Source organism: Ambystoma mexicanum, chromosome 3p (assembly GCF_040938575.1).
Source record: "Ambystoma mexicanum isolate Mex_15411 chromosome 3p, UKY_AmexF1_1, whole genome shotgun sequence".
In the NCBI taxonomy this organism is placed as follows: Eukaryota; Metazoa; Chordata; class Amphibia; order Caudata; family Ambystomatidae; genus Ambystoma; species Ambystoma mexicanum.
The window spans coordinates 694,575,562-694,590,163 of record NC_090925.1 but is presented as its reverse complement, the minus strand read 5'-3'; the positions used below and the strand labels follow the sequence as shown (position 1 = coordinate 694,590,163).

Sequence of the window (14,602 nt, the reverse complement as noted above, 5' to 3'; positions counted from 1 at the left end):
TGTCATTCGACCAGTTTTAGGTCGACCAAATGTCTGGACACCTTACATAAGGCCAAGCCCGAAATCCCGGCAGACTACTGGCGAGGGTGCTCAGAACGGGGCACACTGTTCCATATTATACAGTCCTGCCCGAAAGCGGACAGATACTGTAGGGAGGTGGTCGGTCACATTAAAGAAATAACTGGGCTCGCCATCCCATGGGACCCTGGGATAATTCTTCTGGGAGACACGGGGAGGGGAATTCCCACTATCGGGCTAGGTCCCTGGCCTGTGCACCCACCTTCTCCTGGCCGCGAAGGTCGCACTGGCACGACTTTGGAAAAAACGTAGACAGCCTCTCGATCCCGCTATTGTGGTCAAAGTGTTCGGAGATTGTCGTAGCGGAGAAGATTACTGCAATCCGCTCGGGTCGCTTGAATAATTTTCTGAATGTTTAGGCTCCCTTTTTGGAATATGCAGAAAAGTTCCCAAGGCTCACCAAGAGGCCTCCCCTCACACAATGGCTCCAGGGTGGCGCAAACTAAGAAAATAGTCATTCAGGGGAGTGACCCGAGGTCTTGAAGCAGCCTGGAGAGGGAAGGGGTGGGGGGTGGGGGACAATGCAGAGACATACATGAATTAACTGAACCACTGGCACTGCTGGAACACTATCCTTAATACGATGCTTGAACCACGATATGTTGATGACTATTGCACTGACAGTGTTGTTGTTGTTGTGTACTCATGCTGAGAAAACCTTAACAAAATGTTTTGTGGAGTAAAAAAACAGCCACATCTGAACCATATCAATTGAACCCACCTCCATGTGTGTCAAGCTGTGCCATGCAATATTGAGGATCACTACACTGATGAACACTAAATCCATATTTCTCATTGGCTCGTTTGTGATCCCTGCCACAAGCACACAATTGAATGTCAAATCATGAACTGATGGGTAAACTGAAATGATTTTGGTATACCTTCCTGGTTTCAGGAGTACAGAGACACCTCTAAAATATACTCTAGTTGAGACCCCGTCATTATACTGTGCCCCATTAAGTCAAATTCAAAATGGAGGAGCTACAGATAAGGTTAGGGTGCATGAGGAGGAAATGGGGAAACAGACAAATATGCAGTTTTACAAAAAGGTTCCATACAAATAAACCTATGCTCACCTAAACCAAAGAACACTTCTTTACAAAATGAAAATGTCTTTAACTTTCACATTCTTGTTTCCAGACGCTCCGCGCCTTAAACTCTAAACTATGTGCAGCCAACGGCTGAATCATTTAGACCATCGTGAGAGCTTGAGGCATTACCCTGTGCTTGTAGATCTTATCAGTCTGCCTCCCTTTTCTTCGAAGATCTGGTAGATCTTCAAACTGATATTTTCCTTCAAAGGGTAGAACACCTCTTCCATTGACCCAGTTCTTCTCCAATGGATTATCCAACGCCTCCACATAATACTGTCGGTAGAATTTCCGGTGGGCCTCTGGTAATAAATTCATAAATGAGACAAGGTTAGGAGGAGTAACACTGCAAAGAAGATTAACTCAGTGGTCGGTAAAACAAGTAGTTGCTGTTGAATCCGCAAACATGCACCTTTTTTAATAATTACTACCCCATTAGGAAAGATTTCATTTATGGTGGCCCAAGTACTCTTGGTTCAGAGACCTTAGCCAAACGCAAACCATTTGAATAATTTGCTAAGGGCTGAGGACCAGGCACTGCATAACGGTTAGAAACAAAACAGTAGTTGGCACTATGTGACATAAATGTACTATGACCCAGCTCTTGCATCCTACTACGCATTAAATATTGAACCTGCCAGTAACAGAGCCATTAGCTTTTCAACCTGGTCATGGGGGCTGGGTTTTAACAGCATGGGAGAATCTGTGGAGAGAAAACCAACACCACCATAAAGGTAACTTCTCCTTATGTCCAGCTCCCTTCTATTCATAATCATTGGGAACTGATAACCAAAGCAGAGAAGACGATGAGTTTCAGAGAGCTGTAATGTATGAAAATTCTTCCTATTACAAAGGACAGCATTGCCAAATTTAAAGAACCCTCATCTACATGAACCCTTCCAATAAATTATAAATGACTCACTGTAGTACTACCCTTAATCCCCTTTCCTCCATACTGAATGGGCATCCCTTCCAAGGGACAGGAGACGGAAGCTTTTTCACTGGAAAAAACTTCCCCTTTAAATTTAGAGGCATGCAGGGGTGCGGCCCTGGGAGCATGCGCTGCCTTAACTCCGCCCTCGAGCGCCACACCTCAGTCCCCATAGACGCGTTAACAATCGATTAACATTGCCTAATGACACCAGTATTAGGGGGGAGGATGGTGGGACATTTGGAGGAAAGGGGACTAAGGAGTCACTACGGTGAGTAACTTATAATTACTCTTAAGTCCTGTCCCCTTTCCGCCAAACTGCATGGTAGATTACAACTGAATGTAGCCCAGGGAGGAGAGGAGAACCTCCTTAAGCAAATAGGTTCCTGAGAAACGCCTATCCGAAAGCCGCATCAGATCTAGAGCCGGCATCCAAACAGTAATGTTTGCAGAAAGCCGAGGGAGTGGCCCATGTGGCTGCCCTGCTTATGACTTGCCAAGGGACATGGTGCTAGAATGCGATGGCCGTTGCCTTGGCCCCAACTGCGTGGGCGTGCATGTTTGCCAGAAGAGGCTTGTTCTGACCCTCGTATGCCTCTTTGATGGCAGAGACTATCCAGCAGGATATGGAGGCCTTGGAGGCCTGACAGCCTGGTCTTGCACCTCTGAAAGTGACAAATAAGTAATCTGACCTGCCGAAGCCCTTGGTCCTGTCAAGGTAGAATTTCAGGGCACGCCTGACAACCAGGCAATGCAGAACTCTGTGCCTCATCCTTAGGATCAGCACAAAACGTAGGAAGGACTATTTCCTCGTTTAGATGGAAAGCAGACGGCACCTTAGGCAGAAATGCTGGGGGTGTCCACAGGACTACTTTCGTCCCTGTGAAAGGTAGTATATGGTTCTAAGGCGACGAGCACCTGGAATTCGCTGACTCTGCGATCCGAGGTGAGGCCGACTAATAAGGCCGTCCTAATAGTGACCAGCCTGATGTCCGCGGACACCATTGGCTCGAATGGTTTGTGCGCCAGGGCATGTTTATGTCCCATATGGGGTGTGGCCTCTTGATGGGGGGTAGAGTCTTGCAAGCCCATCAAATGTTTGACAATCGGATTAGAGGAGGAGAAGACCCCCTCCTCAGAGTTCCTGTACGCCCCGATGGCTGCGAGGTAAGTGCGGCAGGTGTCCACCTGCACGCCTTAGTGGTCGAGGTACACCCTAGAAGGAGGGCACATCGTCCAGAGTACATGCCAGGGGATCAATTTCCTTGGTGGCTGCCCAGTGGCAGAGCCTAGAACATTTACTTTTATATTGGGCCCTGGTCTCCTTGAACCCTGTATGATTAGCCTGGGAGAGGCTGAGGTGCCTTAGCAACACCTGTCTTGGAACCATGCTGTGAGGGATAGCTTCTGTGGCATGGGGTGGATGACTCTGCCCCCCCCATTCTGCGGCAGAAGATGTGATGGGCGAGTCGGAAGGTGAATCGTGGCATCCCCGAGAGGCTGAGCAGCTCCGAGAACCATGACTGGCTGGCCACCATGAAGATATTAGAATGATGTTGAGGTGGCGAGACTCCTTGATCTTGCAAATCACTCTGAATCACCGGAGTGGGCGGGAAGGCGTAAGCTGTCGTGCCGTTCCACCGAATCCGAAATGAGTCGCCCAGGGAGCCAGGGCCTTGTCCCTTCCAGGAGGCGAACTGAGGGCACTTCTTGTTGTGTCAGGTGGCAAAGAGATCCACCTGGGGAAGACCCCATCTGCTAAAGATCTCATGAGTAACAATGCTGTTTAGCTGCCACTCCCTGCTTGTTGACATAGTACATGCTGGTCGAGTTGTCTGTCTGGATAAGGACAACTTTGCCCCTGATAAGTGGAAGGAATGCTCTGAGCGCTAGCCAGATGGTGTTCAGCTCCAACCAATTGATGTGGTACTCCTGCTTGTGTCGGGTCCAGGTGCTGTGGACTGACAGATAGTCCAGGGTGGCTCCTCATCCCTCAAGAGGAGTCCGTGGTGATGGTGACCTGCGGGGTGGGAGACCAGAAGGGCTTGCCCGTCCGTAGGTTGCAGTCCATGGACCGCCTGGTGGAGAGATGGAGGAACGTTGATCATCTCTAACTGAGAACCACGCTCCTGGTTCCATGATGCCGCGAAGCACTGATGTATCCTCCTCATCCTGAGTCTCGTGTGGGGGACGGCTAATGGGACCACTGCCAAGAGACCCTGGAGGTGCTGATACCACCAGGCCGAGGTCACCTCTCTGCTGAGGAAGTGAGTAATGGCCCTCTTGATGGCTGTGATCTTGTCCTCCGATGGAAACACTCTCTCGGAGCACGTCTCCCAGATGAGGTCCAAGAATGTCAGAGGCTGTGTGGGTTGCAGCTGCGACTTCTTGAGACTGAGCGAAAAAACACCCAGATAGTGCAGTGTGTTCATAAGAACATGGGAAGTGTGGTGAACTGCTTTTGGCGATGTAGCCCCGACGAGCCAGTCGTCGAGGTATGGGTAGATGTGGAGGCCCTGAGGAGGTCAGACAGTATTCATGAGGCTGGTAAAGATCCTGGGGGCCGAGTTGAGGCCAAATGGAAATAACTTGTATTGAAAACGGTAGCCCATGATCCTGAACCGTAGGAAAGCATGATGGGGCTGCCATATCAGGACGTGTAGATACGCGTCCTTCAGATCCAGGGAGCACATCCAGTCTCCCTTGCACAATGTCTCTGCTATTAAAGCTGGCGTAAGGAGAGGTTGAGGGTGGAAAGGTCCAGCACAACTCTCAGGCCCACCTGGTTCTTTTTCTAAATGGCAAAAATCTTGGCGTAGAAGCCCAAGCCTCGCTGGGAGGCTGGTACTTCCTCCATGACCCGGCTCTCTATGAGCGATCAGATCTCTGCCAGAAGAGTTGCTGTCCCAACTTGAGGGAGGGGAGGCAGAAGGAGAGGCTGGGATTGGTAGGCAGTACCCCGTGAAAACTACGGATAGGATCCAGGGGTCTGAGAAATTCTGGTGCCAGAAATGTGCATGGAGAGCAAGCCTGCCCCTGCTGGAGACACGTGAACCCGGAGGGGCGTGTCATGCCCTCTTTCCCTCAGAGGCTGTTGTGGAGGAGGGGGACTGGAAAAAGCCCTTACTCACCCCGCCCCACCTTTTTTCTGTTGCTTGCGCCAATGTGGAGTCGGCGAGCGGTCCAGCTGCCTGGACCTCCATTCTTGGAAGCCGCGGAACGCTCCGTATGTAAGCCCTTGGTCGGAGCGCTGCTGTGACTGGGTGTACGATTTGGGCGTGGTCTTTGTCAGGATGGATAAAGACTTCACCGTTTGTGAGCCATTTTTCTTTTTGGCCAGCCCCTCGTCCGTGGTGGAGTGGAAGAGGTCACTCCCCTCGAACGGCAGGTCTAATATGCATTCCTGGACATCCGGGTTAAATTTAGTTGCAGAGTCAGGCTGTTCTTCTCATGTCCGTGGCGATGCAGATAGCCCGGCCAGAGGTGTCAATGTGGGCCACGGTGGACTGCAGGATGTCCTGCGCCACCAGCTTAGCCTCAACCAGTCCTGCCTTGAAACGTGATTGGCTCTGCGTAGGAAGCTCTGGGAGGAAATCTGCAATTTCCCGCCATAACCTCTTGTTAGTGGCCGCCAGCATGGCATCGGCGTTGGCCTGACGAAGATGCAAGGACGCGTTGGAATAGAATTTCTTCCCATACGCCTCCAAGATCTTCTCCTCCTTCCCTAGCAGCACAGCAGAGGAGGCGGCAGAGGACGACTTAAGCTCGGAGTATAGTGATGCTGCAGCAATCAGTGAGGAGTGTGGCTGAGGATGGGCCGATAGCAAGTGTGTATCCCCCCTCCATCTGCCTGTACTTGGCGTCCAGGCGTCGATTGACCGGCTGAACAGAGTGGGGCTTGAGCCAACCTTACTTGGCCAGGGTGACTACATCGGTCTGCAGCGGAATTCACATTTTAGCAGAGGGGCTGAGTCAGGGCAGCGCATTCTCCTAGGGCCGCGCGCCTCTAAATTTAAAGGGGAAGAAGGTTTTTTTCTGGTGAAAAAAGTTCTGTCTCCCGTCCCTTGGTAGGGACACCCATGCAGTATGGTGGAAAGGGGAAAGGACGTAAGAGTATTAATGCTTACAGATGACATATCGTCTATAGTGTCCCCAAAACGTGTCCACAACTAGAATATGCTACCTTGGTGCTAGATGATACTGCATGAATGCAATAATGAATTTGTAAATGTGTGCGATGGAGACAATTCAATAAGGCATGGCATGGCTTAGATGCTTGTCTGCACCGTGTACTCTACCAAGGAAGACACACTGAGAATTGTTCAACTATGATTCTTTTGTGTCTGGCACAGTATTGGGTTTGTACCCTCTTGACTAGCAAGTACTTAAAACAAAAATAATTACCAACACCAGCAGGTATCCGACGATAAAGTTATTGTATGTTTTAACTGGCTGAGGTCTCTGAAGTAGACACACTAGTCTCAAAATGGTTTCTGATTGAATAGTATTATTGAAAAAACATTTTCAATCCTAATGGTTTCTCAATTTGGAAGTTATTTTATTTGTTGGTTATTTCACGTTTGTTCTTTCAGCACCTCCCCCATACTCCTGTGCTTTTTGCCACATACCTCACTCACGTAAGGAAGGCTTTTCAGAACCTAACCTCGTGGGAGGATCCAGAAAGGCCAACTAGGTGATGAACAGGGGGGCGTGGCTACAAAGCAATGTGAAATGATGTGTTCCCGGAGGAGCTCCCGTCCACCTGACATGGATCCGTAGAATAAAGTGCACTAACATGCACCTGTGGTGGACAGAAAAGCAGGCCCATGCATGCGAACCTAAGCGGGCCAACGCAGAAGCACCATATGCCCGAGATGCGCGAGGGAGAAGCTTGAACACGACAAACTTGAGGGTCGCGCCACAGCGAAACAAGATGGCGGATGCGGCAGAGACAAAGGGACTCGGACAGCCTTGACACTACTAGGCCACATGGACAGACAGCACATTAATTTGGATGCGCGCCGAGGTATGAGCTGAAACTCTGGAACTCCCCCAGACTGGCGACCACATGCAGGAGCCTAAAGTGGAAGGACAGCGGGACATCCACAACCCACGGACAAAAAAGCAGTGGAAGTGCGCCGCCGGACCCCTCAATACGGGTGTTAAGGAGAGCAGCATCAAGCTGCAGCCGAAGTCGCGGAACACAAGGAAAGTCTCCCCACCCGGGAGGCGCAAAAGAGCAACTGTAGCACGTGAATCCCGAGCGACGCAGCGAGAGTTACATTGTCAGATGCACTCTAGGAACCTCGCAGAGGACGTTGCACACGAGCCGCCCATTGAAGTAACCAATGCCATGGCCCAAATGCGGGGTGGCACTTCAGAGGAATGGGCTGGATACAAAGTAATACACGCCCGCGGAATAGGGCCAGGAGTGCTTGCAAGCCCGAAAATGGCAGACTGAGGGACAGGCAAAGGACCCCAAGCACCTTCTCAACAACGCCCATAGGCAGGAGAAGCCGAACTTAAGACACTGTACTGAGCAGGCCCGGCGGAGACACAGGGCAGGGAGGCAGTGGGGTGCCTCAGTTGCATGTACAGGAAGTAGGACCCAGACACCGCACATGATGCTAACAAGTAACACTGACCGCCAGATGGAAACATGGCCCAACCATACTGGGTGACTTGGGGATATGATGATATGGCATTTGTAACGCGCCTATACACAAGTGTTTCAAGGCGCGACAGACAGACCTCCCTGGGGGACAGACCAACACCCAAGGAGGGCGAGCATACCAAGCCTCCTGACCTCAAGGAGGGACTATCAAATGCCCGTGCAGCTGCCACATGTACTGGGACATACTGTAAGTGCCATAGCTGGTGTCACTCAACACAACGTCTGGAAAGCCCAGCATTCTCATACAAACAGGGTTGCGAGCACATAAGGAAGAGGGCGGTGGCCCACCAGTAGTGACCCGATCAACCAGCAAGGAGTGAGACACAGAGATGAACGCGGTTCTCCCTGAGGCATAGCACTTCTGGGAGCGTGACACCAGGGCATTGGGAATTCGAGCAAGGACACAGCGACAATCCGACCAGCACACAATCCACAGAAGGCACACGGAGGTGACATGCAACAACCTTGGACCAAACAGGGGGTTTCATTAACTCGCGGAGACATACGTCAGGGCACCTGACCAGACAAGACACCATCCCAGGACGCCCCGGCGGCAATACATAGAGGATGACTGAAAACCCACAGGATATGCAGGCTAACCACTACAGCAGGATGTCGTCCAAGGGGGCCAAGCCTAAAGCGAAGCAGTCCTCTCTTGACATCTTCACCAAGCCAAACCAAGCAGGGGAAGCAGCAGGCCCGTAGGTACACATCGCGCCCGGGAAAGGAGAGTCACTAAGAGAAGACCAAAGGATTCTGGAAGCCATCGCTGCATTGAAGACTGCTTGGGAATCCAAACTAGATGAAGTAAAAATCTCCCTGGACGCCAAGATAGGCGCGGTTAGTGTGGACGTCAATCTCTTAAGGCAAGGCGTCAGAGCCATAGCCAAACAAACTTGTATGCTGGAAAAAGACATGAAAGCAACTGCAGAAACCAGCCAGGAAAACAGCAGGGACATACATATCCTGCAACAGAAGGTGGACAACTTAGAATACAGAGTTGAAGAAGCGGAAGGAAGGCCGGGAAGGAACAACATTGGCATTGTGGGATTACCGGAAGGGGAAGAGAATCCTGACCCCACAGAGTATATCGAGGCCATGATCTTACAAAAGATAGGGGCGGGCGAATTATCCTAGGGTTTCGCAGTAGAGAGGGCCCAGACAAGGAAACCACCACCAGGAAATCATGGCCAAGATCCTGTGTTAAAGAGACAGAGAGAAGATCCTTGAATACTTCAGGAAAGGTGGAACAATCGCTACAGCCTCGGCAACCATCACGGTGTACCCGGATTATACATTCCTGGTGCAAAAGTGACACCTGAACTTTGTGGCTGTTAAGAGAAGGCTGCGGGACTCCAACCTGAAGTACAGGCTGCACTATCCAGCAAGGCTCTGGGTTATACATGGCAGCAAAGCGCTCTTCTTTGAGACTCCAGAGGACGCCGCTAGGTGGTTGGACGGGATGAAATGTCCAGATGTAGCAGCTGAACAGGAATTGGAGAAGAACGATAAGTGAACTGCTGTTTCTCATTCAGAGTGGGGTTGAGATTGATGGGTTTATACCGAGAGGCCATATAAAGTGAGGGGATGGGGGGCACAGCATAATGACTCGAGGTAGAAATGGCGGAGGGCAGTTGGCGGTAACTACGAGGGTGCATGGAGAATATAACAAGGGAGCAATACCGTAAAGCACGACTATACCCCCATAGGGTAGATTAGGTAGGATATTTAGTATAGTATCCACCGGCAGCGACCTCATACCGGCATCGGCAGGGAAGAGGTCAAGAAGCGGGGGAGCCTGAGATCCAAGGATGGAGCTGGGCAACACTTTGCGTGGGGGGGGGGGGGAAATAGTTGTGAGTAGAGTCTTTGGGGGATGGAAGGGAGGGTTGGTGGTAGTATTGTTGATAATGCAGGGTAACACGGTGCGTCCACAAACACAACTAAATCCACACAGGAAAAGGGAGGGGAGGAGGGGGGGCGCGGTGTGGGATATGGTTAAAATGGGTGACCTCAGAATAGTGACCTGGAATGTGCTGGGACTAAATACCTATATTAAGCGTAATAAAATCATGATGTACTTGAGGCGGCAAAAGCTAGACATAGCGATGTTGCAAGAAACCCACTTGACAAAAGAGAAACTAGAGTTGATGAAGAGGAAATGGAAGAGGACCACTATTGGGGCCAGATACTCTGTATGGTAGGGGGGTCATCACATGGATAGCACCTCATGTTCCCTTTAAATTGTTACAGCAGGAAGTGGGAGCAGATGGGAAAATAGTGCTAATCAAGGCAGTGCTGGGTAATAAAGTAGTTAACATGATTAATATTTACGCCCGAGCAATGACACCGCACACTATTTCAGAAATGTATACACCACTGTTAGCCCATACATGGTTGGAACGGTCATAATCGGAGGGGACTGATGACAAGATGACTAGACCAAATCCAGCAGCGGAGGCCCTAGCTTCCTTTAAACAAGATTTTCAGATGACCGAGATATGGAGGGAGCTGCACCCGCAACACCGCGAGTATTCACACTATTCAGTTCCACACAACCTACATACCAGGTTGTACTATATATTTGTGGCTGATTCCTTAGTGGAGGAGATTAGAGAGGCAGAGTACAAAGCAGCAGTCCCGTCGGACCAGGCACCCTTGGTCGCGACATGGCAGATCTCGCTGCCCAGACCGAGGATTCCGTCATGGAAGTTTCGAGCGGAGACGCTCAAGGACACCATCTTCAGGGAATTCTTAAGAAAAGCCATACAAGAATATTTTGAAATAAATACGGGAAGCGTCGAGTCAGCTGGAACGCTGTGGGAAGCATTTAAGGTGGTAGTGAGGGGGAAGGCAATTTCAAAAGTGGCTCGTCTACAGGGGGGTATAGTGGCAGACTTGCAAAATACAGAAAGGGAGATTGAAGATATAATGCATACAGGGTGGGGGGCCACAGAGAGGGCAGAGACCACGCAACGTCTAACTGAAAAATGCAAGGCCCACTGGGAGAGATTGTGCAACCTAAACTACAGGAAATACATGGAAAGACAACATGCAGAAGGGGATAAACCAGGCAGACTGCTAGCCTGGCTGTGCAAAAACGAAACCCCGAGACAAGTGATACGAGAGATGAGCTGCGAAGATGGCACACTCGCAGATACCCAAGAGGGGGTGAACGAGTGCTTTCAAAGATACTACCACAAACTGTACACGGATAAGATTGAAAGTGAAGGACTGGACATGAATGAAGCATTAGATGAGATAACCTGCCCAGGCTAGGGGACGCAGATAGAGATAGGCTGGAGGCACCACTTGAACTAGAGGAACTGGAACATGTAATTCGTACCCTACCCACTAGCAAGGGCCCTGGGACGGACCGTCTCCCTAGCGAGTTCTATAAAACATACATGACGGACCTATTAGCTATGCTGAATGAGGTGTACGAAAAGGGTAGGCTACCAGAGTCCCTGACGGAGGCGGTCATTGTCCCACTGCTCAAGCCAGGCAAAACAGATCCGGTCTGCGGATCCTATAGGCCGCTATCGATGTTGAATCAGGATAGCAAGATCCTCACTGCGGTGATGGCAAATAGGTTGAGACCACTGATCAGTTCCCTAATACACCATGATCACACGGGATATGTCCCCCAGCAGTGCATCTCCAACAATCTCAGAAGATTGCACCAGATCATAGATCAGACAATGGCGAGCACTCAAGAATTGGCTATAGTCTCACTAGATGCAGTCAAGGCTTTTGACTCAGTTAAGTGGCCATGGCTACTGGAAGTCTTAGAGAAAATTGGAATGGGACCTGGGTACCTGCAATGGGTGAAGTTAGTTTACAATGAACCAATCGCCAGAGTCCGGATGGGACCCGTGGTTTCCGAGCGATGGATGCTGAGCAGAGGTACTAGAGAGAGATGCCCCTGGTCCCCAATGCGATTTATCCTGGCGTTGGAACCAATAGCAGCATACCTCAGGTACTATTATGGGGTGGTGGGCATTAAGACGCATGGAGAGCAGCACTTGATATCGCTGTACACAGAGGACATGCTTCTGTATTTGCAATACCCACAAGAAAATCTGCAATACATACTTGAGGTACTAGAACGGTTTGCACAGTTGGGTATAACAAACCCATGAAAATCTAGTACATTTCCTCTGGGCAGATATAGAGGCGTGCCAAAATGTGCGTTTCCTGTGTTATCGATCGAGTGGGCGGTGGACACCTTTCGATTTTTGGGCATTGATATATATCCTAAAATAGAAGATGAACATGAAAAACAACACGGTAAAGGAAGTGAGAGGAATCCAACGAAGTATGGCATTTTGGACGAGGTTGTCCCTGAACATGGACAGCTTTGCTCAAAATTCTAGTACTACCTAGGTTGCCGCACAACTTTGCAAATGTCCCGTAATTAATACCTAAACAATTCTTCTCCAACTTACACAGTATGTGCAGGGGGTTCATTTGGCACAATACCAGATATCGGATAGCCCTTTGGTAATTACCGAACCCACATGATCAGGCAGGGATAAAGCTGCCCAACTTCGAGGTGTATTAACTAGCAGGCCAGCTCCAGTATGTAGCGAGATGGTTATCTGATGACACCAACCTGGAGTCCAGGCTATTGAAGGCAGAATGCGCACCTTATTTCCTAAACAAGTGGATGTGGGTAACAGACCCTCCAAAAGAAAATAGATCGACACTGCTGGCCCTGGGCAGAAAGATCTGGCACAGATCCTGCACTGTAATGGGGAACCTGCTGCCGTGCTCCCCACATATCCCCCTTGTAACACTAAGGGGCATAGACGAATAACTGAGGCGCGCTATTCAAGACCACTGGGAACCAGTGGGAGTGACTCCAGTGGGAGATGTGTGGCGGGATTGGGAAAAGATGGAGTTCGACATATTGATATAGGACACGGGCTTACACAGTGGACCGTACATCACATCCGCTAGGCTGATGAAGCTATTAACGAAGATGTGGTCAGAAACAGAACTGGCCCAACAGCCAGACGCAGCTATAGAAACTTTCCAAGCGATGTCAGAGGGAGGTCACGAAGTCTCCAGAATTTATGAGATACTGATGTCCAAGGTGGGTAAAGAGGTGGTCCAGGTCAGGCAGGGTTGGGAAGAGGAGAGTGGGGAGACCATAGACGAACTATGGGAAAGGATGCAAGGATATCATAAGAAAGTCTCGAGGAATGCTAGATTGCAGCAGATTCAGATGTACATCACCCACAGAGCATACATGACCCCAAAGAAAATCGCCACCCAGTTTGAGGCGACACACAGTGGGTGATTACGAGACTCTGTTGCTTCTACCTGCCTACTCATTGCTCCCACATAAAGTATTACATGATTATGACAGCTGCTTTTTTAATTTACCTAATTTACAGTGCTTTCAAATACAGCTATTTCTTGAATACTTAGAGGCATGTTATCCTATACTTAGAATGAAAGAATCCAAAGATGATAATTTAAAATGCCTTCCTAATGAGTTTTATACTCTTTAAACTTGGGGATGGAAAAGATCTCCTATGAGCTTTCCAAAATACATTCCTCCATCTCTTTACTCAACTCTCGTACTTTATGCCTACAAAAAGATTTCAAGTCTTTTAAAAATTCAATAAAAATTGTTTCAGGAATATCATGAGATTTAGAGTAATGCATTTAAAGCATGGAAGATAGAAGAACAAGTTACTTACCAACTGGTAACATTCTTTCGATTGGATGTTCCTCCAACGTATTCCTCATCTTAGATGTATTCCATCCAGCTTTAGCTGCTTCGGAAAAAAAAATTTCGGCACAGGGTGCCGTGCGTCGATGTCGAGTCGATGGTCCCTTGAAGGCCCCCGTCGAGGGTGACGTCATTGGGTATATAAGTAGCACACGCTGCGCCCGTTGGCCTCAGTTCTGTTTTTTCCCCCTCACTTTTGATGTACTGTGTAGATTGTGCCAGTAGTCAGGTATCAGCCTTGCGAGAGTTGAAGTGGCAATAACCCGGAAAAATCTAGTCTTCTCAAAATCAACTCAAAACAAAAGAAAAGCCATTCCTAGACATGAATCCTGCCTTAAAGAAACTTGGAATCAGATACAGCCTTCTTGATTCTGCAAGAATTATTACTATTCCTGATGGTCCTACTAAAGAATATTTAGATACGGATATGGTCTCATCTATATAATCCCTGGAACCTTCTTTGATGGATACATCCTCTATTCATAATGCCTCTACACTAGTTCAAGTCCTACCTCGCCAACTGCAATCAGTTTGTTCAGATGGACTTCTCTAGAATGCCAATGCCACCTGTGGAGTTCCTCAGGGTTCCATCCTCTCCCCAGTGATCTTTAATACATGGATCCCACCAAGCCACACACAACATCCACCAACACGCCTACAGCTCTAGATCGCCTTCAACCAGTGCATACTTGAAGCTCAACACCTACAAGACCGAATTTCTACTCCTCACGAACATAACCGAACAAACAGACATACAGGCCAGGCTATCAACCATGAACTCTGAGGGCTTTACACCCAAGATCATCTCCTGTGCCAAGTCCCTCGGGTTCCACATCGACAAACGGCTCTCTTTCAAGACACACAGTTAACAAAGCTCAGACAGCTTGGTATCAGCTCTCCCTCCTGTGGAAAGTTAAGCCCTTCCTCCCCCCGGACAGCTTTAGATCCACTGTTCAAGCACTGGCCCAGTTCCACCTGGATGGGGGTAATGCACTCCTCGAATGCCTCCAGCCGTCCTCCCCTGTGCCCCGAGCAGTGTCCTACATGTGCATGCATGAATCATCTTCAAGTCTTGCTGCATCATC

General features: G+C 49.4%; 1 protein-coding gene across 4 annotated transcripts in view; it reads right to left on the bottom strand.

Annotated features, from left to right (window-relative positions):
- NSD1 (nuclear receptor binding SET domain protein 1) overlaps positions 1-14,602 on the bottom strand; it is a 1,891,114-nt gene that overhangs the window by 1,436,484 nt on the left and 440,028 nt on the right. For all 4 annotated transcript variants that reach the window (XM_069651497.1, XM_069651498.1, XM_069651496.1 and 1 more), the window contains exon 4: positions 1,299-1,471. In XM_069651497.1, coding sequence (XP_069507598.1) covers positions 1,299-1,471 — 173 coding nt within the window. The remainder of the gene's footprint in view (positions 1-1,298; positions 1,472-14,602) is intronic.